The sequence below is a fragment of the Phacochoerus africanus genome, chromosome 2, assembly GCF_016906955.1.
Source record: "Phacochoerus africanus isolate WHEZ1 chromosome 2, ROS_Pafr_v1, whole genome shotgun sequence".
Taxonomy (NCBI): domain Eukaryota; kingdom Metazoa; phylum Chordata; class Mammalia; order Artiodactyla; family Suidae; genus Phacochoerus; species Phacochoerus africanus.
The window spans coordinates 114419888-114447272 of NC_062545.1; the positions used below are offsets into that span (position 1 = coordinate 114419888).

Sequence of the window (27385 nt, forward strand, 5' to 3'; positions counted from 1 at the left end):
TCCAGGTTTTGCGAGCGCTTCCGGGTCGTCAGCTCAGCTCTGCGGTGTTTGAGGCGGGCCGAGAGGTGGTCGGGTAGTAGCACCTCCCGCTGGGTCTCTGGCCGCACCGCTTCACTCCTCACCGCGGCGGGAAGCGCCTTTTCCACAGGTACTGGGGGAGCCGGCCTGCTCTCCCTGCCACCCTCCAGAGCAGGGATTGCGTTCGTTGGGTTTTCTGCGAGGGCCTTTTCGGCCTCGGGTCCGCCCGTTACCCGCTTGGCTGCCGGGATGGCCCCGCGGCGGTTCCCGGGATGGGAAGGGCAGGGAGGCGGCCGGGAGGCTTGTTGTCCACCCGGTTTCCACTGAACGGACCTGGGGGAGGTCCTCATCCAAGCACCATATGTTTAGCCAGGTGAATGTCTTAAAGTTTCTGGGGTACTGTTTTTCCTCTGAATGTTGGGGGAGCGCATTCCTTAAATGTCTCATTCTTGTGTTTCTTTGCTTGCCTGAAGTCTGCCTGCTAACCTCATGTGAAGTTATACACAGAATGCGTTAAAACTGGATGGTCTGCTCAAGAAAGAGTAGGACTATGGGGTTACTTCCGAATATGGAGCCTTCTAATTGAATTTTCTAAACTGCAAAATGGGGTAGTACTACATGTATGTGGCTCATTCCACGTCTAAGAGAATTGAACATTTCACAAGGAATTTTTAGGAATCCACGATCATTAAAGCAAGTAATATTGACTTTTAATAAGAGGTATTTATAAAATTATTTTTATTGAGGTGTAATTGACATAAAACTACATTAGTTTTGGGTATACAACATAATGATTAAATATTTGTACACACTGGGAAAGTATTAGAGATTAAGTGTAGTTAACATCCGTACCCAGACACAGTTGCAAATAATTTTTTTCTTATGAGGACTTTTAAGATCTCCTCTCAGCAACTTTCAAATTTGCAATACAGTGTCTTCAACTCTAGCGGCCATATGGTACATTCCATTCTCATGACTGCCATTAATTTATAATTGGAAGCTTGCAGTTTCAACCATCTTTTGCCTAACCTCAGTCTCTTTATCTTCAAGCTTAATTTTGTTTTCTTTTTTTTAATTTCCACGTTTAAATGAGATCGTGTGGTATTTGTCTCTTTGATTTCACATGGCCAAATGCCCTCAAAGTCCATCCGTATCGTCCCAAATGGCAAGATTTCATTTTTTGAAATGTCTGAGTAATATTCTGTTGCATATGTGTATATGCCACATATTTTTTTTTTGTCTTTTGTTGTTGTTATTTCTTGGGCCGCTCCCGGGCATATGGAGGTTCCCAGGCTAGGGGTCTAATCAGAGCTGTAGCCACCGGCCTACGCCAGAGCCACAGCAACGCGGGATCCGAGCCGCGTCTGCAACCTACACCACAGCTCACGGCAATGCCGGATCGTTAACCCACTGAGCAAGGGCAGGGACCGAACCCGCAACCTCATGGTTCCTAGTCGGATTCGTTAACCACTGCGCCGTGACGGGAACTCCATATATGGCACATATTTAACCGTTCATCAATTGATGGACAATTAGGTTGTTTACATACCTTGGGTGCATTTATCTTTCTTATAGTGTTTTGAATTAGTATTTTCTCTTTTTTTGCTTCTTCTCTTTGGGGCCACACCGGTGGCCTATAGAAGTTCCCAGGCTAAGAGTGAATTGGAGCTGCCGACCTATGCCAATAGCAAAAGTAGAATTGTTGGATTTTATGATATTTCTATTTTTAATTTTTTGAGGAACCTATATACTGTTTTCCGTATTGGCTGCACCAATTTACATTCCCACCTACGGTGTATAATGATTCTCTTTTCTCCACATCCTCACCAATACTTGTTATTTCTTGTCTTTTTGATAATAGTTATTCAAATGGGTGTGAGGTGATATCCTGTTACGGTTTTTGATTTGCATTTCCCTGATGATTAACATCTTCTCATCTACTTGTTGGCCATCTGTATATCTTCTCTGGGAAAATGTCTATTCTGATCCCTTGTCAATTTTTTAATCCAGGTTTTTTGGCTTTTTGCTGTTGGGTCGTGTGAGTGCTTTATATATTTTGGATATTAACCCCTTATAAGATAAATGATGTGCAAATATTTTCTCCCATTCTGTAGGTTGTCTTTTCCTTTATAACTATATATTGTTTTGAAACTCTTTACTGTATTTGGATACATTCATTGTTCTCAGAATTACAGTTCATTTGTCCTTGATCAGTTTAATATTTAACTTATAGATTATGTATTTTTAGCATAGATCTATATACAAATACATGTATTATCAAATCAATCTTTTGAATATGAGTCAAAATTTCTGTTTTAAATCAGCTGCATTTTTTATTTTTACCCCCTTCACCTGTTTCTCCAACCCACTACCCTCACCTCTGGCAACCCAGAGTCTGTCTCTATCTGTGAACTTGGGTTTCTTATTTTATGTATGTGTGTATTTATTTATTTTTGAAGTGTGTTGTTCATTTCTGCTGTACACAGAGTGATTCAGTTATAAGATATATATACTCACACATATATATTCTTTTTAAAGTATTCTTTTCCATTATGGTTTATGACAAAATAATGAGTGTAATTCTCTGTCCTATACAGTAGGACCTTGATGTTTATCCATTCTATATAGTTTGCATCTGCTAACCCCAGACTCCCAATCCATTCCCCTACCCCACAACCCCTGGGCAGCCACAGGTCTGTTCTCTTTGAGTCTGTTTCTGTTTCATAAAAGTTCATTTTTATCATATTTTTTTACTTTCATTTGTATTTTATACTGGTACATAGGTGATTTACATACAATACTGTGTTTCAGGTGTACAGCAAATTGATCATTAATTTTATTTATTTTTTCTCTTTAGGGTTGCACCCGCAGCACATGAAAGTTCCCAGGCTGGGAGTGGAATCAGAGCTACAGTTGCCGGCCTTTGCCACAGCAACACAGGATCTGAGCCACGTCTGCGACCTACACCACAGCTCATGGCAACGCCAGATCCTTAACTCACTGAGCGCATCGTCATGGATTCTAGTCAGGTTCATTAACCGCTGAGCCACAAAGAGAACCCCTGATTCATTTAAACATATATACATAATCATTCTTTTCCAGATTCTTTTCTCATATAGGTTATAACAGAATATTCAGTAGAATTTCCTGTGCTATACACTAAGTACTTGTTAGTTATCTATTTTACATATAATAGTGTTGACTTTTATTTAGTATGATAATCTCTGTGTCCATCCATGTTGCTGCAAATGGCATTATTTCATTCTCTCTTGTGGCTGAGTAATATTCCATTATGTATATTTGTACACCTTCTTTTTCCATTCATCCGTTAATGGACATTTAGGTTGCTTCCATGTCTTGGTTATTATGTTCCAGTGAACATCGGGGTGCATGTAACTTTTTGAATTATACTTTTCTATGGATATGTGCCCAGGAGTGAGATTGTGAAATTAGTTTCTTAAGGAGCCTCTGTATTGTCCTCCATAGTGGTTGCACCAGTTTACATTCCCAACAATAGTGTAGGAGGCTTCCCTTTTCTCCACACACCCTCTCCAGCATCTATTGTTTGTAGACTTTTTGATGATGACCTGACTGGTGTGAGGTCATACCTCATTGTAGTTTTGATTTGCATTTCTTTAATAATTAGTAATGTTGGGCATCTTTTCATGTGTTTTTTGGCTGTTTTCCTTGAAGAAATGTCTATTTAGATCTTCTGCCCATTTTTTGATTGGGTTGTTTGCTTTTTTGATGTTGAGCTGCATGAATTGTTTGTATATTTTGGAAATTACTTACTCTCTTATTGGTCACTTCATTTGCAAATATTTTCTCCCATTCTGTAGGGTTGTCTTTTTGATTTACTTATGGTTTCCTTTTCTGTGCGAAAGCTTTTAAGGTTGATTAGGTCCACTTTTTGTTTTGTTTTGTTTTGTTTTATAACGCCACACTCCTGACATATGGAAGTGAAGTTCCCAGGCTAGGAGTTGAATCGGAGCTACAGCTGCCAACCTATGCCACAGCCACAGCAATGCAGGATCCAATCTACTTCTTCAGCCTACATTGCAGCTCATGGCAACACCTGATCCTTAACCCACTGAGCGAGGCCAGGAATCGAACCCACATCCTCATGGACCCTAGTCAGATTTGTTACTACTGAGCTACAACAGGAATTCCCCCAATATGTTTATTTTGTTTTCATTATTCTAGGAGGTGGATCCAAAAAGATATTGCTGTGACTTACTGCACAGGGTGTTTTGCCTATATTTTTCTCTCAGATTTTTATAGTATTTGGCCTTACATTTGGTTCTTTAATCCGTTTTGAGTTTTTTTTTTGTATATGGTGTTAGAGAATGTTCTGATTTCATTCTTGTATGTAGAGCTGTCCAGTTTTCCCAGCACCATTTATTGAACAGACTGTCCTTTCTCCATTGTATATTCTTGCATCTTTTGTCATAGATTACTTGACCATAGGTGTGTGGGTTTGTTTATAGGCTTTCTGTCCTGTTCCACTGATCTGTATGTCTGGTTTTGTGCCAGTACCAAAACAAAGCAAAGCAGTCATACTCTTTTGATGACTGTAGATTTATAGTATAGTTTGAAATCAGGGAGCCTGGTTCCTCTGGTTCCGTTTTTCTTTTTCAAGACTGCTTTGGCTATTTGGGGTCTTTTCTGTTGCCATAAAAATTAAGAAAATTTTTGTTCTAATTCTGGGAAAAATGCCATTGATAGGGATTGCATTGACTCTGTAGATTGCCTTGGGTAGTACAGTCATTTTAATAATATTGATTCTTCCAGTCCAAGAGCATGATATATCTTTCCATCTGTTTGTGTTATCTTCTATTTCTTTCATCAGCATCTTATACTTTTCAGATTACAGGTGTTTTGCCACTTTAGATAGGTTTATTCCTAGGCATTTTAGTCTTTTTTTTTTTTTTTTTTTTGTCATTTTAAGGCTCTACCCGTGGCACATGGAGGTTCCTATGCTAGGGGTCGAATGGGAGCTATAGCTGCCAGCCTACGCTATAGCCACAGCAATGCCAGATTCAAGCCTTGTCTGTGACCTACACCACAGCTCACGGCAATGCCAGATCCTTAATCAACTGGGCAAGGCCAGGGATCAGACCTATGTCCTCATGGATACTAGTCAGATTTGTTTCCACTGAGCCACGACAGGAACTCCTGTTTTTTTGTTTTGTTTTGTCTTTTTGATGTGATGGTAAATAGGATTGTTTATTTAATTTCTGTTTCTGATCTTTCATTGTTAGGGAATAGGAATGCAAGAGATTTTTGTGTGTTTTGTATCCTGCAACTTTACCAAATTAATTGGTAAGTTCTAACAGTTTCTGGTAGTTTCTTTAGGGTTTTCTATGTATAGTATCATGTCATCTACAGCCATAATTTTACTTCTTCCTTTCCAATTTGGATTCCTTTTGTTTCTTTTTCTTCTCTGATTGTTGTAGCTAGGACTTCCAAAACTATATTGAATAAGAGTGCTGAGAGTGGGCATCCTTGTCCTGTTCCTGATCTTAGAAGAAATGCTTTCAGCTTCTCACCATTGGCTATGATGTTAGCTGTGAGTTTGTCATATATGGCCTTTATTATGTTAAGGGAGGTTCCGTCCACCATTAGAGAGTTCTTGTCATAAATGGATGTTGAATTTTTTCAAATGCTTTTCGTGCATCTACTGAGATTATCATATGGTTTTTATATCACACTGATTGTTATATAGATATTGAAAAATCCTTCCTCCCTGGGATAAATCCAATTTGATTGTGATGTATGATCTTTTACTGTATTGTTGGATTCATTTTGCTAGTATTTTGTAGAGGATTTTTTGCGTCTGTGTTCATCACTGATACGGGCCTCTAAGTTTCTTTTTCTTGTTTTGGTATCAGTGCTGGTAGCCTCATAGAATGAGTTTGAAAGTGTTCTTTCCTCTGTAATTTTTTGGAAATTTGAGTAACATGGGTGTTAACTCTTCTCTAAATGTTTGACAGAATTTGCTTGTGAAGCCATCAGTCCTGGACTTTTGTTTGTTGAAAGTTTTTTAATCACAGTTTCAATTTCAGTACTCGTGATCAGTCTGTTCATATTTTCTATTTCTTCCTTGGTCACTCTTGGAAGATTGTACCTTTCTAAGAATTTGTCCATTTCTTCTCAGTTGTCCATTTTATTTGCATATAGTTACTTCTAGTAGTCTCTTATGATCCTTTGTATTTCCATGGTATCAATGGTAACCTCTCCTTTTTTCATTTATAATTTTATTAATTTAAGCCCTCTCTTTTTTTCTTGATCGTCTGGCTAGAGGTTTGTCAATATTGTTTATCTTTTCACACAACCAGCTTTTAAAAGTTCCCATTGTGGCTTAGCGGTAATGAACCCAACAAGTATCCGTGAGGATGCCAGTTTGAACCCTGGCCTTGGTCAGTGGGTGAAGGATCTGTGAGTTGTGGTGTAGGTCGCAGATGTGACTCAGATTCTATGTGGCTGTGGCATAGGCTGGAAGCTGCAGCTCTGCTTCAACCCCTAGCTTGGGAACTAACCATATGTTGCAGCCCTAAAAAGCAGAAACAAAACCACCCCCCAAACAATTTTTAGTTGCATTGATCTTTTTTTGTTTGTTTGTTTTCTTCATCGCTATTCATTTATTTCTGCACTAGTCTTTATGATTTCTTTTCTTCTACTAGCTTTGGACTTTGTACTTTTCTCTGATTGCTTGTCTGCCCCTGGTGGGTGAAATTGATCCAGGGGCTTGTTCAGGCTTCCTGATGGGAGGGACTGTGGTGGCCACTGGTGGGTGGAGCTGAGTCTTAACCTGCTAGTGAGCAGGGCCACAAGGTGGTTGTGAGCTCAGTACAACTTTTGCTGATGGGTGGGGCTATGTTCCCATCCTGCTGGTTGTTTGGCCTGAGGTGTCCCAGCACTGGAGCCTTCAGGCTGTTGGATGGTGCCAGATCTTGGAGCTAAAATGGCAACATCTGGAAGAGCTCAGGCTAATCAGTATTCCCTGGTGCTTCTGCCACCAGTGTCCTTCCCTCCCCAGGAAGCCCTCTAAAACCCACAGGTAGCTGTAGACCAGGGTCCCATGGAGTCACCACTTTGTGCTTGGTCTTTGTGAAACCTTGTGTGCGCCCTCCAAGGGTGGGGTTTCTGTTTCTCCCAGTTCTATGGAGCTTCTGCACTCAGGCCTCATTGACCTTCAAAGCCAAATGCTCTGGGGGTTCCTCCTCCTGTTGTGAGACCCCTAGGCTGGGGAGCTTGATGAGGGGCTCAGAAAGCTCCTGTGTAAGAACCGCTACAGAATAATTATTTTCTAGTTTGTGGGTCACCCACTCAGCAAATAGGGGATTTGATTATGTCACAGAAGCCCCCCTCTTTCCATCTCATTGTGGCTTGTCTTTGGATGTAAAATAACTTTTTTGGTAGGTTCCAGTCTTTTTTGTCAATGATTGTTCCACAGTTAGTTGTGATTTTGGTGATTTTGTGAGAGGAGGTGAGCCCTAGTCCTTCTTCTCTGTCGCCTTGACTTGAATCGAGGGGCTACTTTCAGTTTGTATGCTGGCTACCTCTTTCCTCAGAGTGTGCTGGCTCTCTTCCCTTTGATATGGGGTGTGCACATGCAATGGTCCATGACCACTCCAGGGACAGAGGGGAAGCACTTGGCACCTGCTCACAGGTCTTGTAGTGATGGTGGTGGCCGATACACTTCCAGGACAGTGGCGGCAGTGCTTGGTATACGTTTGCGGGTCTCATAACAGCATTGGTGGCACATGCATACCTCTGGAGTCCGCCTATATCATATTTTTTTAATTTACTTTTTTTTTGTCTTTTGTCTTTTTTGTTGTTGTTGTTGTTGTTGTTGCTATTTCTTGGGCCGCTCCCACGGCATATGGAGGTTCCCAGGCTAGGGGTTGAATCGGAGCTGTAGCCACCGGCCTACGCCAGAGCCACAGCAACGCGGGATCCGAGCCGCGTCTGCAACCTACACCACAGCTCACGGCGACGCCGGATCGTTAACCCACTGAGCAAGGGCAGGGACCGAACCCGCAACCTCATGGTTCCTAGTCGGATTCGTTAACCACTGCGCCACGACCGGAACTCCCCTAATTTACTTTTTTATTAAAGTGCAGTTAATTTACAGTGTTTTGCCAATTTCTGCTATACAGCAAAGTGACCCAGTCATACATAGACATACATTCCTTTTTCTTACATTATCTTCCATCATGGTCCATCCCCAGAGACTGGATGTAAGTCCCAGTAGAGCCCATTGCTTATCCATTCTAAATGTAATAATTTGTATCTACTCACACCGAACTACAGTCCATCCTACTCTCTCCCACTTCTCCTTGGGCAACCACAGGTCTATTTTCTATGTCTGTGAGTCTGTTTCTGTTTTGTGGATAGGTTCATTTGTGCCCTAATTTAGATTCCACATATAAGTGATATCATATGTTACTTGTCCTTCTCTTTTGGACTTACTTCACTTAGTATGAGAATCTCTAGTTGCATCCATGTTGCTGCAAATGGTATTATTTTGTTCATTTTATGACTGAGTAGTATTCAATTATAAATATGTACCACATCTTCTTAATCCAATCATCTGTAGATGGACTTTGGTCATTTCCATGTCTTAACTATTGTGAATAGTGCTGCTGTATCTTTTTTTTTTTTTTGGAGGTTCCCAGGCTAGGGGTCGAATCTGAGCTGAAGCCGCTGGCCTACACCACAGCCACAGCAACACAGGATCCAAGCCATGTCTGCAACCTACACCACAGCTCACGGCAATGCCAGATCCTTAATGCACTGAGTGAGGCCAGAAATTGAACCTGCATCCTCATGGATGCTAGTCAGATTGGTTTCTGCTGAGCCACATGGGAAATCTCTGAATAGTGCTGCTGTGAGCATAGGCATGTGTATATCTTTTTGAATTATAGTTGTGTCTAGGAGTGGGATTGCTGGATCATATGGTAGTTCTATATTTAGTTTTCTGAAGTACTTACATACTGCTTTTCCATGGTGGTTGTACCAATTTACATTCCCACCAACAGTGTAGGAGGGCTCCCTTTTCTCCACACCCGCTGCAGTCTCTATTATTTATAGACTTTTTGATGATCGCCATCCTGACCCATGTGAAGTGATATCTCATGGTAGTTTTGATTTGCGTTTCTCTTTTAATTAGCGATGTTGAGCATGTTTTCGTGTGCCTGTTGGCCTTCTGTATGTTGTCTTTGGAGAAATGTGTATTTTGGTCTTCTGCCCATTTTTTTGATTGGATTGTTTGGTTTTTTGTTTTTGAGTCGTGTGAGCTATTTGTAGATTTGCGAAATTAATCCCATGTTGGTTGCATCATTAGCATATATTTTCCATGAGTCCATAGGTTGCCTTTTTGGTGTGTTTCCTTCTTCTTCTTCTTTTTTTTTTTTTTTTTTGGCATTTTGAGGCCCCTCTTGTGGTGACAGTTCCCAGGCTAGGGTCTAGAACACAGCCACAGCAGCACCAGATCCAAGCCATGTCTGCAGCCTACACCACAGTTCACAGCAATGCTGGATTCTTAACCCCCTGAGCAAGGCCAGGAATTGAGCCCACATCTTCATGGACACTAGTCAGGTTTGTAACTCGCTGAACCACAACAGGAACTCTTGTCTTTTCTTTTTATTTATGGTTTCCTTTGCCATGTAAAAACTTGTAAGTTTGATTAGATCCAATTTGTTTACTTTTGCTTTTATTTCTATGCCTTGAGATATTGACCCAAGAAAATATTGGTACAATTTATGTCAGAAAACATTTTGCCTATATTCTCTTCTGCAGTTTTATGGTGTAAGTCTGTAAGCCATTTTAAGTTTACTGTGTGTAAGATATGAGGGTGTATTCTAGATTCATTGATTTACATGTACCTATCAAGTTTTCCCAACATCCCTTGCTGAAGAGACTCTCTTCTTCCTATTTTATAGTCTTGCCTCCTTTGTTGAATAATTGACCACATGTGTGTGGGTTTATTTCTGGGCTTTCTGTTCTGTTCCACTGGTGCATGTTTGTTTTTGTGCGAGTATATTTTATTTTGATTACTGTAGCTTTGTAGTAGTATTGTCTGAAGTCTGGGAGGGTTATACCTCGTATTTTGTTCTTTTTCCTTAGGATTGCTTTGACAGTTCTGGGTCTTTTATGGTTCCATATAAATTTTTGGTTTATTTGTTCTAGTTCTCTGGAAAATGTCATGAGTCGCTTGATAGGAATTGCATTAAATCTTTAAATTGCTTTGGGTAGTATGGCCATTTTAACGATATTAATTCTTCCAGTCCAGGAACATGGAATATCTTTCCATTTCTTTGAGCCCTTCTTTAATTCCCTTGATTAGTGTTTTATAGTTCTTAGCATATAAGTCTTTCACCTTCTTGGTCAGATTTATTCCTAAGTATTTTCTTTTTTCTTTCTTTCTTTTTTTGGTGCAACTTTTAAAAGTACTTTTCTTATTTTCTGTTTCTGATATTTCATTGTTGGTGGAAAGAAATACACCCTATTTCTGTATGTTAATCTTTATTATGCTGCCTTGCTGAGGTCATTTGTCAGGTAGTTTTGGTTGTTTGTTTTAAAGATTCCACACATAAGATAGATCATTTGGTATTTTTCCCTCTCTGACTTATTTAATATAATGTCCTTGAGGTCCGTCCATACCATAGTGAATGGCAAGATTTTGTTCTTTTTTTACGGCAAGTAATAATCCATTATGTGTCTATGCCACAATTTTTTTTTTTTTTTTGCTTTTAATGGCCACACCTATGGCATATGGAATTTCCCAGGCTACAGGTCAACTTGAAGCTGCAGCTGCCAGCCTACACCACATCCACAGCCACACAGGTTCCAAGCCATGTCTGCTACCTATACCACAGCTCATGGCAATGCCTGATACTAAACCCATTAAGTGAGGCCAGGGATCAGACCTGCATCCTCATGGATGCTAGTCGGGTTTGTTACCACTGAGCCACAGTGAGAACTCCTGCCACAATTTCTTTATCCATTCATCTTTCAGTGAACACTTGGGTTGTTTTCGTATCTTGGCCATTGTAAATAGTGCTATAGTGAATATGGGGGTGCATATGTCTTTTCTAATTAGTATTTTCATTTTCTTCCAATAAATACCCAAAAGTAGAATTGCTGGATCATGTGGAAGTTCTGTGGGTTTTTTTTGAGAAACATCCATACTGTTTTCCATAGTGGCTGCACCAGTTACATTTCTACCAACAATGCACAAGGGTTCCCTTTAATCCACATCCTTGCCAACACTTTCTATTTCTCATCTTTTGATATTAGCCATTCTGACATGTGTGAGGTGATGTCTCGTTGTGATTTAATTCGCACTTCCCTGATGATTAGTGATGTTGAGCAGCTTTCATTTGCCTGTTGGCCATCTGTATATGTTCTTTGGAAAAGTGCCTGTTCACATCTTCTGCCCAATTTTCAATTGTTTGGTTTTTTGCTATTGAATTTTATATATTCTTTATATATTTTGATATAAACCCTATATGAGATACAGGATTGGTAAATATTTTCTCCATTCAGTATGTAGCCTATTCAGTTTTTTGATGATTTCCTTTTTTTAATATGATGTAATGCCACCTACTTATTTTTGCTTTTGGTATCAGGTTCAAAAAGTCATCACCAAGACTGTGTCAAGAAGCTTACCATCTATGTTTTCTTCTAAAAGTTCTGGGAGTTTTATGGTATTAGTTCTTACATTTCAAGCCTTTAATCCATTTTGAATTCAATTTCATGTATGGTATAAGGTAATGGTCCAGTGTCATTCTTTTGCATGTAGCTGTCCAGTTTTCTCAGCACCTTTTATCAAAGAGACTGTCCTTTCCCCGTTGTACATTCTTGCCTCCTTTGTTGTAAATTAATTGACCATACATGCATAGGTTTATTTTTTGGCCCATTGATCTGTATACCCCTTCTTATGCCTGTAACATAAGGGTTAATCTTGGGTTGTTTTGTTCTGTTTTGTTTTGGTTTTGGTTGCACCTGTAGCATGCAGAAGTTCCTGGGCCAGAGATTGAACCCACACCACAGCAGTGAATCACTGGATCTTTAACCCCCTTGGAGCTACCCAGGTAACCCCAGTAACTTACTATTCTGATTACTGTAGCTTTGGATAGAGTTAGATAGCAGCAGATGTGATGTCTTTAGGTTTGTCAAGCTTGCTTTGGCTAATGGAGGGAGAGTTGTGGTTTATTAAAAGTTTTAGGATTGTTCTATTTCTTTGAAAAATGCCATTGACATTTTGATAGGAATTGTATTGAATCTGTAGATTGCTTTAGGCAGTATGGACATTTTAACAATATTGGTTCTACCAAGCCATGAGCATGGAATATCTTTCTATTTATTTGTGTTATCTTCAGTTTCTTTCATCATTGTCTTAACATTTTCAGTGTACAGGGTCTTTCATCTCTTTGGCTAAATTTATTTCTAGGTCTTTTCTTCTTTTTGATGCAGTTGTAAACAGAATTGTTTATTTCTCTTTCTGATAATTCATTATTAACTTAAAGTTACTTTCTAGATAACTTTTATTCTTGTGATAAATGGGCATGACACCAGATTTTATGGTCTTACTTTGTCAAGTTTGTATTTTCTTATTGGAACCTCTTCTTCCCCTTTTCATCCCTCTCACCTACTCACACACATTATACCTGGTAACTGATATTTTGCCTTCATTCTTTCATTGAACAAGTATTTAATTGGCTCCTATTATGTGTCAGGTAGTGTTTGTTCTAGATGCCTGGTTTACTTCAGTGAACAAAAATAGACAAAATCCCTGCCCTGGTGGATCTTACATTCTACTGGAGGATGCAGAAAATAAACATAAAATAAGTAAACTATATAATGTGTTAGAAGGGGGTAGTGTCATCACAGAAACATAGCAAGGTGAGGGGAATTGGGAAATTCCAGAGTGGTGGGATTTGGCATTTTAAATGGTGGTCTGTTTAGGCCTGATTATGTACATGCTATACCTTCAGATATAAAGGTATACTGGGGGCTTAGCATTCTGGGTAGAAAGGACAGCCTTTATAAAAGCTTACATAGTCAGGAACATGTCTGCCATGTTCTAAGAAAAACAAGGAAGCCAGTGGGTCTGGAGAAGAGTGAGAACAAGGGGAAGATGATAGGTAGATGATAGGTCGGGGTAATAGGTAGCCGGATTATTGTAAAGGACTGAGTGAAATGGAAGGCATGGGAGATTTGAGCAAAGGAGTGTTCTAACCTACGTTTTAAAAGATCACTTGATTGCTGAATTGGAATTAGAATGTAGGGGGGCAAGCATGGAAACAGGGAAACCAGATAGGAAGCTGTTTCAGTAATCCAGATGACGGGTGATAGTGGCACACACCTGAGTGATAATAATGGAAATGGTTGGGTTCTGAATCCATATTGAACATTGAGTTTACAGTTTATGCTAGGGAATGGTTGTGGAGGTAGGTTGGCTAGACTGGGGATGGGAAGCATGGGGTCGGGAATAACTTCAAAAGTTTTTGCCTATACCCATAGAAGTATGGAGTTATATCAGCTGAGATGGGAAAGACAACAAGCAGAGATGTTGAATAGGCAGATGGATGCAGGAGTGAGTTCTCTTCTGGTGTATGAATTCTGGAATTATCAGCAGTGGTATGTAAAGCCATGAAACTAAGTGCTATTACTAAGGAATGAGTGTAGACAGAAAGCAGCAGAGGACCAAGGAGGTATCTTAAGACATTTAGAGTTAAGAAAAAAGGGGAAGAGCATCAACCTACCAACATCATTGAGAAGGATGAAAGATTGAGTTTAAGAAAACAACATAAAAAGTGTTGTGTTCCAGAAGCTAAGCCAAGATCTTTTATCAAAGAGGGGGGAATAATCAGCTATGTCACATGCTTAAGTCTATGAGAACTGAGAACTGTGGAGTTCCCGTTGTGCCTCAGTGGGTTAAGAACCTGACTAGTATCCATGAGGATGCAAGTTCTATCCCTGGCCCTGCTCAATGGATTAAGGGCAGTATAGGTCTCAGATGTGGCTTGGATCTGGTGGTGTGGCTGTGGCTGTGGTGTAGGCCAGCAGCTGCAGCTCCCATCTGACCCCTGGTCTGTGAACTTCCATATGCCACAGGTGCAGCCATACAAAACAAAGGGAGAAGAAAAAGAACTGAGAATTGAGTATTAGTTTCAGCATTGCCATTGGTGACCTTCACTATCTGTTTCATTTGAATGCCTGAAGCAAGTGTCTATAAGGAGTGAGTTTAAGAGAAAAGGAATAAGAGACAGTGAGTATAGACAACTCTTAAGAGTTTGCTACCAAGAGGATTAGAGAAATAGAATGTAGCTGGTGGGGGAAGCTAGTTGACTTTATTTATTTATTTTTTTTAAAGATGGGATAAGTAGCCACCTGTTCGCTGATGGGAATGATCCACAGGGATAGAAAATTTGAGAAGGAGAGAAGGAATAATTGAATTGTTAGAACAATATTCTGCCTGTACTAGAGGCACAGGACCTGATGCACAAGTGGAAGGATTGTAGTTCGATAACAGCATGGGGTATTTTGTAGTGAAAGACAGAGTGTATGGATAGGTGGTTAGATGCAGTTTGGAGAGTTGGAGGTTTTCATTGCTTCAGTTTCCTCAGTAAAGTAGAAGACCCATAATAAATGCATTGAAGTGCAATACAGTTGGATATTAGCATTTTGATATTCACTAATACTTATTGAATATGTACTGTATGCTAGGCATTGTTCTAAATAGTAAATAAATAGCTGGACAAAAGTCCTGTCTTCAGGGAACATCTGTTTCATGGATGGAAACAGAATGAGTATGTATGTGTCAACTTCAACCAGTGGTATGAATGGAAATAAAGCAGTATAAAGGGGAAGGGATCTAGTCTTTTTCATGGGTTGGTTACAAAGGTTCATTCTGGTGAATTGACATCTGAGCAGAGATCTGAATCAAATGGAGTAAAACTTGCAGGTATCTGGGCAGAACATTCAAAGCATAATAATCAGGAGTTTCCTCATGGCTCAGCAGGTTAGTGTTGTTGTCACTGCTGTGGCTCTGGTTATAACTGTGGTGCAGTTCCATCTCTGGCACAGAAATTTCTGCATGTGTGGGTGTGAGCCCCCCCCTCCCCCCAACACCACCAAAAGAACATCAATGCAAAGGTCCTGAAGCAAGAACATCTTGCCATATTGAAGTAAGGGACTAGTGTGACTCCAAGTAAATGAGGAAGTAAGTGGGAGAAGTCAAGTTCAGTAGGTAGTGGAAGGCCCAGATCATACAGGCCCTGCAAACCATTCAGAGGACTTTGATATTTACTCTGAGATAGGATGCTGCCAGGAGGTTTTGAATAGGCAAGTGATGTTTTATGTTTTAAGAGGCTCACTGTGGCTTCTCTGGGGGCAGAGGTGAGATAGACAAGGGTAGAAAGAGGGAGACCCATTACTTAGCTATCACTGTTAAATCTTAGTGACAGATGATATACTGACTTACTGCTAGCAGTGGAGCTAGCTGGTCAGAGCGGTCCAGTTCTGGAAGTTCTTGTTGTGGCTCAGTGGTAGTGAACCCAACTTGTATCCATGAGGACATGGGTTTGAATTCTGGCCTCTCTCAGTGGTTTAAGGATCTGGTATTGTTGTGAGCTGCAGTGTAGGTTGCAGACATAGCTCAGCTCTGGCATTGCTATGGCTGTAGCATGCTCTGGTAGCTACAGCTCCAGTTCAACCCTAGCACAGGAATTTCCTATGCCAGCAGAGTGAGAGAGAAGTTAACTACAAGGTTTTGGAGTCATCTTACTGGAAGACTAGATTTACTCTTAACTGAGGCAGGCAAACTGAGGGCAGAAAAGCTTTGGAGAAGTAGTATCAGGAATTTGGGTTTTGGCAAGGTATTTCGATCCAGTGTCAAGTAAGCAATTTTATATATGGCAACATGGGCTCATACAAAGGTCAGGACTGGCGATAGAAATTTTAAAGTCATCAGCAGATAAATAAAATGTCTTTAACACTATAAGCCTGGATGAGGTAATTGAGAATGGAGCACACAGAGAAGACATAAGAAGCCTTGGGTCACTTAGGTAGATAGAAGTCAGATTGCTGAGGAGCAGCCAGCAAAAGAAAACAATAAACCGTAGTATCCAGTGATGTGGGTAGTTCTCTCTACAAACTGTATTATCTCATCATTCTGTTTTGTTTTAGCAGGAAGGCTTTCACTTTTTCTTTGTTGAGTATTATGTTGGCTGTGGGTTTGTCAATAATGGCTTTTACTATGTCATGTTCCTCCTCTATACCCACTTTGATAAGAGTTTTTATCATGAATGGACGTTGAAATTTGTCAAATGCTTTTTCTCCGTTTATTGAGATGATCATGTGGTTTTTCACTTTGCTTTTGTTCATGTGCTCTGTTACATTGATTTGTATTTATAAAACTATCATTGTGAACTTGGAGTGCATCCTATTCATTCATGGAGTATGATCTTTTTTGTTGTTTTTTTTGTTTTTTTGTTTGCTTTTTAGGGCCACACCCTAGGTGTATGAGGTTCCCAGACTAGGAGTCCAATTAGACCTACAGCTGCCAGCCTACACCACAGCCACAGCAATGCAGGATCTGAGCCACGTCTGTGACACAGCTCACGGCAACACTGGATCCTTAATCCACTGAGCGAGGCCAGGGATTGAACCCACAACCTCATGGTTCCTAGTCAGATTTGTTTCCATTGCTCTACAACAGGAACTCCAGAGTATGATCTTTTTTATGTGTTGTTGGAGTCGGTTGGCTAAAATTGTGTTGAATTTTTGCATCTTTGTTCATCAAAGATACTGGTGTATAATTTTCTCTTTTGGTGGTATCTTTGTCTGGTTTTGGTGTTAGGGTGATGGTGGCTTCATAGAATGTGTGTGGGAGTATTCCCTCCTCTTCAATCTTTTGGAAAAGTTTGAGAAGAATGGGTTTAAGTTCTTCTGTATATTTGGTAGAATTCACCTGTGAAGCCAACTGGTTCTGGAATTTTTTGTTTGTAGGGAGTTTTTTAATTATATATTCAATTTCATTTGTAATGATTGGTCTGTTCAGATCACCTATTTCTTCCTAATTCAATTTTAGTGGACTGCAGAGTTCCTGTCATGGCTCAGTGGTTAGCAAACCCGACTGGCATCCATGAGGACGTGGGTTCGATCCCTAGCCTCGCTCAATGGGTTAAGGATCTGGCATTGCTGTGAGCTGTGGTGTAGGTTGCAGATGTGGCTTAGATCCCGAGTTGCTATGGCTGTGGCATAGGCTGGCGGCTGCAGCTCCGATTGGACCCCTAGCCTGGGAACCTCCATATCTAGAAAGTTGTCCATTTCTTCTAACTTGTCAAATTTGTGGGCTTGTAATTGTTCATAGTATTCTCTTATGTTTCATTTCCACAATGTCAGTTCAGATTTATTTTTCATTTCATTGAGACTCCTACTTTGTCATTTCCACTTGCATGAAGTATCTTTTTCCAGCTCCTCGCTTTCAATCTATGTGTGTCCTTTGCCCTAAGGTAGGCCTTTTTTAAGATGTATATATGTATTTATACTTTGTATAAAGAGTATAAATGGCTGTGTCAAAATAACAGAAAAAAAATAGAAAAAAATCATTTTAACTATTCCTTGTAATTCCTAAATTATATAGTAATTTGCAATCACTAAGGGTTCTTATAGTATAACATGAAAACACATGAAGTAGACAGTATTATACATATCATTTATAATTTCTTTATTCTTTAAAATTAAATTTTTAGGACATCAATGCAAGCCTGAATTTAAAAAAAAGAATTTCTCCCTTCTAAGCCATGGCATATCAGTTGTACAGAAATACTACTTTGGGAAACAGTCTTCAGGAGAGCCTCGATGAGCTTATACAGGTGAGAGACTAAAAAAAAAATCAACATTTTTATTTAGATAGGTCTGTAATAATTATTGTTATATCCCTTGTCCCAGGCAGAGAAATATCTTATTGATACTTGACCCAACAAGTCAGTTATTCAGGTGGATCACCTCAAACTCCTATGCATTATACCTTCCTGACTACAGAACATAAAATATGAAGATGATGGAATCATATAGTTGAATCTTTTCAGAGATTTTTGTTGAACATTGAGATCATTGGTTTTCTTATTATTATGAAAGCAGCATAATCTATGTAGCTTTAACTTTGAACAAGTTAATATAAGTCTTGAGATTAAAATTAGAATTTTGAATTTGTTCTAATTTTAGGGAAATTAGCCTTTTTATATAAACCTCTCATCTAAGAACATTTTATTTCTTTTTAATTACTTTAAGCCCACACCTGCATGTTTGGGAGTTCCCAGGGTAGGGGTGGAATTGGAGCTGCAGCCGCTGGACTATGCCACAGCAACACCAGATCCAAGCCATGTCTGTGACTTTTACCCCAGCTCATGGGAACACCAGATCCTTAACCCACTGAGTGAAGCCAGGGATCAAACCCACATCCTCCTGGATACTAGTTGGGTTCGTTTCCACTGAGTCACAAAAGGAACTCCTAAGAACATTTTAGATATTTCCATTTATTTTCATATATTTTCAGCTTTAATGAGATTTATTAGATTTTTTTAACTTATTATTATCAATGAGGTCCTGCTGTATAGCACAAGGAACTATATCCAATCACTTGTGATGGAACATGATGGAAGATGATACAAGAAAAAGAATGTATATATATGTACAATTGGGTGCTTTGCTGTACAGCAGAAATGGACAGAACATTGTAAATTAACAACAATTATAAAATTTAAAAACAAAAAAAAACGTATTATTAGTCCCAAGTTTATTTAAAAGAAACTTGTTTCCTTTAATTTATCAAATACCTCTTTCCAAATGCTGTTAGAAGTGGTAGAGTTTTGTCCTGGTGTTTATAACGTCACTGCACGTTTTCTTTTCAAAATTATGTTTGTGTCAAGATAGTACAAGAACATATTGTCAGGCTTTGCTTCTTAATTGTCACTTATGACAAAAAAAGAATAGGGGATTGTAGTTTCGAGGCTCTGGTTAACCTCAGTTATATTTTAGATGATAATTCATATATTTAATGTTCTTCCCTAAGAGGCTTTTGACCCTTATTTTTTCTCAGTCTCAACAGATTACCCCGCAACTTGCCCTTCAAGTTCTCCTTCAGTTTGATAAAGCTATAAATTCAGCATTGGCACAGAGGGTCAGGAATAGAGTCAACTTCAGGGTAAGGATATTTTCTTAAATCTAGAAACTTCACCAATGGTTGTTACAGTAGTGCTTTTTAGGACACTTGTATAATTTATTAATTGTGAGAAGAAGAGATGGTTTAATCAAACTTTGGAACTTGTTTTATAACAACTAAATCATGCTTTACGTTTAAATGATCTTTATACTGAGTTCATCCACGTAATGTGAGATAGAGTCATTTTTAGATTTTTATTCCGTTGTTTCACAAATCACTGTATATATGTTTGGCTCCCTTCCCTGAAGAGTTACTGAGATTTTACAAACATTATCTGCAGTATTGAAGCTAAGTGAGAATGATCTCTAAGGATAAGTTATGTTTTTTAAACTCTGACCAGTGAAGTATAGAGTTATTTCTAGAAACTTCATGTTGCCTCTCACCTACTCTTAGATAACATGGCTTATAAAGATCTGAACTAATGGCAGATAATGGTCTGTTCTAGTAGCTTGGTGTCATTTGTACTTTGAACAGAAATCTCAGGAGTTCCCATTCTGGCTCCAGGTTATGAATCTGACTGGTATCAGTGAGGATATGGGTTCATTCCTTCGCTGTGAGCTGTGGTATAGGTTGCAGATATGGCTTGGATCTGGTGTGGCTGTGGCATAGGCCAGCAACTGCAGTTCTGACTCGATCCCTAGCCTGGGAATTTCCGTATTCCGCAGGTGCGGCCTTACAAAGAAACAATTATCCCAAATTGAACAAAATTTTTCTTCTCAATTTGATGTTAAGTCCAAATATTTTAAAAAATCAACATATGAAAAGAACATAGATATTAATTTGTGTTTAAGAGAACTTCAGTGTTTGGGTTTTTGTTAATGATGAAAAACATAAAAATTTATTCAATGAACATTTCAGTGCCTGTTAACTACCAGGCATTGTTCTAGATACTAGGTACACAAGGGAGAGCAAGACAGACAATGCCTCCTTTGACTTATTTTAGTGAAGGGATAAAATCTGCTCATATTTTATATTCATATAAATAAGTCACATCAGTTTCACATGCCTAACAATTACTTAGAGTAAAATATGTCTTTAAAACTATAAATTTCATCACCAGATTCTTACATTTTTTAAAGTAATAATTCTGGCAAAATTAATTACCTTTTTTTCTGTACAACCATATATACGGATCTGCCTAGTTTGTCATTCAAAACCTGATCCTTTAATTCTAAAATAATCCATATTGATATATAAACTTCTACCTATGTAGAAAATTTGACTACTTATCAGAGTCTTGGGGTTTATAAGGCCTGAGTGGTCTTCTAGTTGTATTATTGTATGTTTCTAGTTTGGCTCCATTTAGCTCTTGACATTGTATTTTTCTTGCATAGCGTTTTGTAAGTTTGCCAATTTTCCAAAAGTTATAAATAATTTTTACCACATCTGACTTCTCCCTTGCTTTTTCTTTTCCTGCTGCAACTGGTCTAGCTCTCGTTATCTCCCCCTCTGTACTACAGCAGACTTTAAATTAGGTCCAGAATGTTTGCAAATAGCCTTCTGTTTAGCTTGGTGGGGAATGTGACAAAGACAAAAGAGGTAATATGTTGTTAATGTCTAATTTTCATAAATCACATTTAAATATATATTTTTTATTTATACTAATTTATACTGGCCAGGCAAGATTAAGGGCCCACTGAAAGAGTAATTTTATATAGCATGCTAAATTGTGGAGGTTTTATTTCAGTCCTCATATGAATTCTGTATAACAGATAATTTAGTAGAATGTTATAGGAAAAATACCTCCTTGAGTATGAGAACGAAGGTTTCAATCTTTTTTTTTTTTTGTCTTTTGTCTTTGTTGTTGTTGCTATTTCTTGGGCCGCTCCCACGGCATATGGAGGTTCCCAGGCTAGGGGTTGAATCGGAGCTGTAGCCACCGGCCTACGCCAGAGCCACAGCAACGCAGGATCCAAGCCGCGTCTGCAAGCTACACCACAGCTCACGGCAGCGCCGGATCGTTAACCCACTGAGCAAGGGCAGGGACCGAACCCGCAACCTCATGGTTCCTAGTCGGATTTGTTAACCACTGTGCCACGACGGGAACTCCTCAATCATTTATATGTTGACATTTCTTAGTAAAAAAGTTAAAATATATTTACTAAGGACCTTGAATTGATTTAATTCTTAGGGGGAAAGTTCAGATTGAAAATTCGTATATATAACTAATGTTTTAAAGAGCCACCGTATGCTTTTGAGAGACTGTATGCTGGCAGGTGAGAGTAATGATCACTTAAAACTTGATAATTCAAAACTTCAAACAGTAATAAGCAAGCATTAAAAGATTTAATTATCAAGAAAAAGCCCTTCTGAGGACACTAACAGTTTCTTTTTCCCTATTTGTTCTTTAATGTTTCTACCTTGAACATGTATTACATAACTTTTAAAAATATTTTAACTTTAAAAAAGTGTTACTCAGGTAAAGATATATGTAAAAAATATTAGAGGTACATTAAAGATACAATTTGGCCACATATTATCATGTAGAAGGAACTTTTTGAATAAAAAAATTTCAGCATATTTGAGTGTTCACATGCTAATCATAAATCCCAGTGACATGCCTTGTTCAGATTGACACAGCTCCCACCAAATTGGATCATGGATGACACATGAGTTCGGGGATGTCAGAAATGAACACTGAAGTTGGCATCTGGTGGTACAGTCTTTCAAACTACAGCCAAGGAATAGATCTCATAAAAAAGAATTTTTTTTTTACAGTTAGAATTCTATGTGCTTTTACTTAACACTATGTCATGAGTGGTTTTCTATCTATTTTACTGCCTAGTCTCTTTTGAAACCCATTATGTCCCTTGAAACCATACTATTCTAGCTTTTCTTTTCTCTGGCCCCCTTTCTCAGACTCCTTTGTAGTTTCCTTCTCTCTCTATCACTTAATTGTTGGTATTCCTTACGATTATCTAGGGCTCCACAAACTCTCCTTGAATGATCTCATCCAGCCTTGGCTCTGTAGCTAAAGAGTTGATATGCTTTGCTCCCATGCTTTCTTCTGCACTCCAGCTGCTTATTAGATGATGGTGACTTTGATGTTTCTCAAACTCAAATTTGATATTCCTCCTAAATCAGTTTTTTCTATGAATATATTGTTACGTGAGCCAGAAACTTAGGAGTAACAAAGATTTCTCTCCTCTCTGCCTGACCATTTGGTTGTCAAATTTTGTCAGCTCTACCTTTTAAAACCTCTCCACTTCTTAGGATCCGCTTGCCACTGCTGTGGCACAGCCGATTTCACCTCTCTGATGCAGCCAGCTAACACATGTCATCTTCTTAGCTGCTCTCCTGGCCTCCAGTCATCTCCCTGCCTAATCTGTTCTTGATGTTACTCCTCTGCTTGAAGTCCTTCATCCACTTACTAATCCCCTTGGATTCTGTTTCCTGGAACTTACTATTGCATTTCAAGCATTTGTTTTCTGTTGTCCAACCTCTCCGTTGACTCTTTTTCATTCTTCAGGACTCCAACTACTTTGTGAGAGGGGCTTTCTCTGCCCTGTCTCCTGTACCCTTGGGTGTCTCTGCTTTACTCCCGTGGTACCCAACTTTACTCTTTCATAGCACTGTTAACACTATGTATTTACTTGTTTTAAGGATCTCCCTGCTAACCTAAGCTTATTAATAGCAGCAACCATATGTGTATTGCTTACCATTGTATCCTCAGAGCCTGGTATAATCTAACAAATAGTATGCATATTTATTTATTTATTGTCTTTTTAGTGCCGCAACCATGGTATATGGAGGTTCCCAGGCTAGGGGTCCAATCAGATTTGTAGCCACCGGCCTACACCACAGCCACAGCAATGCAGGATCCTACACCCACTGAGCGAGGCCAGGGATCCAACCGGCATCCTTATGGATGCTAGCTGGCTTCGTTAACCGCTGAGCCACCATGGGAACTCGGTATGCATATTTATTAAATTCATTCAGAACCCCTAATCATTCTAACGTGGTAAGACATTAATTAGAATCCAATTTTCACAGTTATAAGTAACAGTGCAATAACAGTGCCTTTTTTCCTGAAGTGAGGTTTTAGGCATATACATATCAAATATGTTCAGATACATATTTCTCCTTAAAAAAAAAAAAAACTTAGAAGAATGTCAGTTGCACAGGACAATAATATTCTAACCTTACTGCAATATCATTAATTTTTCTGAGCCAAGTCATAGCATTAAAATTGTTTCTAGGAATTCCCTGCTTTTGTACAAATTTGGAGAATTAACATATACAATAAAAGAAGATTGCTTTTAAAAAAGTATTCACATAAAAATTCACATACAATAAAAACATTGCTTTTAAAAAAGTATTCACATAAAAATTCAAATGAATTTTCACAATTTAGCCACACGAGGGCAGTAGAAATACAAATTCAAACTTCCATTCACTTTTTCTTCAGATTTCAGGTTATTTGCAGGCTCTTCCAGTTCTGAAAATAGTCTGCCAACTAAAAAAATACTTTTTAACTCTTCCCCTAGCAAATTTATTTAGGATTTTTTTTTCTCTAAGTGATAGGATGAAAATTAAGGAAAATCTTAAGCAAGGTAAGTGTTAAATACTATTTTAAGAATTATGTTACTTGGGAACTAGGTTTTCGTAAATTGCCTGGAGAAAAATGTGAGGGGATAAAATGACTTCTCATGGTTTGTCTAAACATTTTGTTTTAAAGGGCTCTCTAAATACATACAGATTCTGCGATAATGTGTGGACTTTTGTATTGAATGATGTTGAATTCAGAGAGGTGACAGAACTTATTAAAGTGGATAAAGTGAAAATTGTAGCCTGTGATGGTAAAAGTAAGTGTCTCCCCTAATTATTGTGAAAGCAAAGCTATTTGGAATCTTGTTTTCATGAGTCTTTAGAAAATCTTCACTTGAAATTAAAAGGGCAAATGGCTGATGATCCACTTTCAAATAGAAACCTGGCTTCTTTCTCAGCTAGATTCTGAACTCCAGATCTCAAACAGTCTTCTTACTTTAGGTCTGAACATTTCATACACAGACTACTTCCACAGGTTGAATTAGGTAGGGGGCAAATTGGCTTCTTTAAAGAAGCATTTCATTTCAGCAGTTTATCCAAAATTTATTCTGTGTTGCTGGATACCTATGCATTTCATATTTTTAAAATGATTATTTGAAAGATTTTAAATAACCATAAGAATCTTATCAGTTAAAATGGTAAATATCTAGTCCTCTGATTGTTATATTTTCATAGCAGACCTAGGAAACTGTTCAGGTCCTTAAAAATGTTTCAAAATCTTTATATCTCTGCTTTGTGTCCCATGATTATTTTCTTTTTGCTAATTGAATTTTAAATATATAAATTGTACTTTAAAGGTGCTATTCCTGAAATAGAGAAATTAACACTTTCTAAAAAGAGGGGTTTTTTAAAGCAAGAGAAATGTGGAACCCTGTATTTCTAAGGTTATAGGTCAGATTTTTTGCTTTTATATATTTTGAGTTACAAAGAAATGCTTTTATCACTGAAAAAATATAAAAATATAAATCACAGATGAAAAACATCATTTTTAACACTATCTGGAGATAACATCACTTGTAATATTTTAGTATATAACTTTTCTAGTCATATCTTTATATTAACATGTGTGCATATATACTCATTTGCAAATATATTATTTTTCACACATAAGTCATTCACTTCTCTTAAACCTGATTTTTTTTTTTTGTCTTTTTGCCTTTTCTAGGGCCACTCCCGTGACATGTGGAGGTTGCCAGGCTAGGGGTCTAATTGGAGCTGTAGCTGCCGGCCTACGCCAGAGCCACAGCAACGTGGGATCCGAGCCGCGTCTGCGACCCATACCACAGCTCACGGCAACGCCAGATCCTTAACCCACTGAGCAAGGCCAGGGACCGAACCCACAACCTCATGGTTCCTAGTCGGATTTGTTAACCACTGAGCCACAATGGGAACTCCTCTTAAACCTGATTTTTTGTTAGCTACCTAAAATTATATCTTTAGCTCTTTGTAAAGAAATCGTCTTTTCCAGATGTCAGAGTGTCTGAAACTAGCAATGTTACAATTATTTGTACCTTTCAGAAGGTTAACTATGGATGATCATTCTAAGAACTTTAAGCATAGATGACTTTTTGATATAATTATCAAACACTCTTTCTTGCTGTAGCAACAAAAAATTCTGTGTTTATAATTTTTAGTTCCTGGATCACAAATAACATTTCTAAATGTGAGATAATGAAGGAATACTTTTTTTCATGTCTTTCTTCTAAGTGAGGCTACTAGCATGCTTATAGCCCCTATGTTTTAAAGTTTTTACTAGACTATATAGAATTTGAGCATTAACAATTTCTAGACCTCAGGATACACAGTATTGAAGGCATGAGCCTGTTGTGTCTCCCTTGCATGGGAAAGCAATAAAGTTATTTTCTTCTTCAAAAAAAAATTTTCTAGACCTCTATCAAATTGAGTTAATGATGTGAATCAGTGCCGTTCATAAAAACTTTCTTACAGACAGTATCTGTACTCTCAGATAGCCATACCTGGCTATTCAGCACTTTAAAATTTTCAGTTGCCCTAATACATTTCATGTTTTAATTTTTATTTAGCCAGTGGCTACCATATTGGACAGCACAGATGTAGACTAATGGAGTATCAGATTCAATCATTGCCAACATAGCTAAGAACCAAAAAGTCATTAAAGGCCCTGAACAAACATTACAATATCAAGGAGTCCATGTAAACATATGTGTTTTACTTACCGGTGGTCCTTAAGAGTGTATTTTTCTTGCTTAGAGATACAAGATTTTCTGTTTTGGGTTGTTTTTTGTTTTGTTTTGTTTTGTTTTCCAAACTTAGTGGGTGTTTAATACAAATCGGTCTTACTGCAGTGCCTTCTTGGGAAGCTTACCCATAGTGTAGTAATGTTGTTCAAAAGAAAAAATTGGTGAGTATTTGAGAAAAATTTAGATTGTATGCCATATACGCTATGTCAGCAGGAAAGCATAGTCATTAAAATATAAATGATTGTGGCACTTAGAGGTAGAAGTTTAAGTAATAATTAATAGTTTGTTATAACCAGATAAATGCAATATTACACTGAAATAAGCCCATTTTTTTCCTAAAGGTCACCTTTCTGAAATAAAGTTCAGTTCTTAATAGAGAAGCAGAATTATGATAGTGGCTAGAATTTTGGTCTATTTCTTACCTGGAATTTAAATACAATTCTCATTTTATCTTATAGTCTTCAGTGGTTTTAAATGTGGGGTCAGTAGAGAACGTCAAAAAAAGTAGGGTTATGTAGCAATTAAATGAACCAAATATAACTTGCTCTTTCTTAACATAAATATGAAGGCTAAGCATTAACTTTCTTTTTGAGACAGAAGTAAAAAGACATTTAAGTACCCAAGATATTTCTGTGGTCAGTTTTCCTTTCCACCCCTGTCTCCCTCTTCACCACCATTAGTTCCTGTATTACTTTTTAAAGATGGTCTCAAAATATTTAAATAACTTCTTGAATTTACTCTCTCTCCTCTGTTTCCTAGATACTGGTTCCAATACTACAGAATGAATAGAAGAATATGGCTTTTTAAAGCCATTCTCTGTTATTGTTCATCACTTTATGAAGAGAAGCATAGAAGAGACTTTTTTTTTTAATTTATTCTAGCATTGTCGAAATGACTACACTGTGCTATACTATCAGAGAAACCCTGTAGAAAGAAGCTTATAACTGTACCCTCTTACGTTTATTCTACAGCATGAAGAAACCGAACTTTTTTTTTAATGACAAATCAAATGTTGTTGCCTTTCTAAGACCATTCTGTAATAAATTCATTTTAAAACTCAGTGTGACTAATAACTGCTAGAGCTATTAAGCTAGCAAAACGAAGATATTAGATAAGCTTTTTAAAGAGCACCGTGTTCCTTTCCAAGCAAATTAGAAAATGCATTCATTTCAGTAAAGTCAAGTTAGCTTTATCAATTTAAGTTTAGTTGATGAAAGCATTAGTAGTGGAAAAAACAAATTCCAGAGTGGAAGTTTCCTTAGAAAAATGATTTTTTAAAAGTATGTAAACCTCAATTTCCCCTTGTGGCTCAGCGGGTTAACAACCTGATTACTATCCAGGAGGAGGTGGGTTCAATCTC

At 38.2% G+C, this 27385-nt stretch overlaps 1 protein-coding gene across 2 annotated transcripts; it reads left to right on the forward strand.

Moving 5' to 3' along the window:
- On the forward strand, positions 1 to 27085 carry GTF2A2 (general transcription factor IIA subunit 2). 2 transcript variants are annotated; one of them, XM_047766214.1, is made up of 5 exons: positions 1 to 148; positions 17787 to 17909; positions 19136 to 19240; positions 23937 to 24063; positions 26785 to 27085. In XM_047766214.1, exons 2-5 carry the CDS (start codon positions 17838 to 17840, stop codon positions 26808 to 26810), a joined length of 330 nt encoding a protein of 109 aa, XP_047622170.1. In that variant the 5' UTR covers positions 1 to 148; positions 17787 to 17837; the 3' UTR covers positions 26811 to 27085. The 2 variants fall into 2 exon arrangements, with proteins under 2 accessions (XP_047622170.1, XP_047622172.1); XM_047766216.1 differs by lacking the exon at positions 1 to 148 and adding an exon at positions 155 to 391.
- The last annotated feature ends 300 nt before the right edge of the window (positions 27086 to 27385 follow it).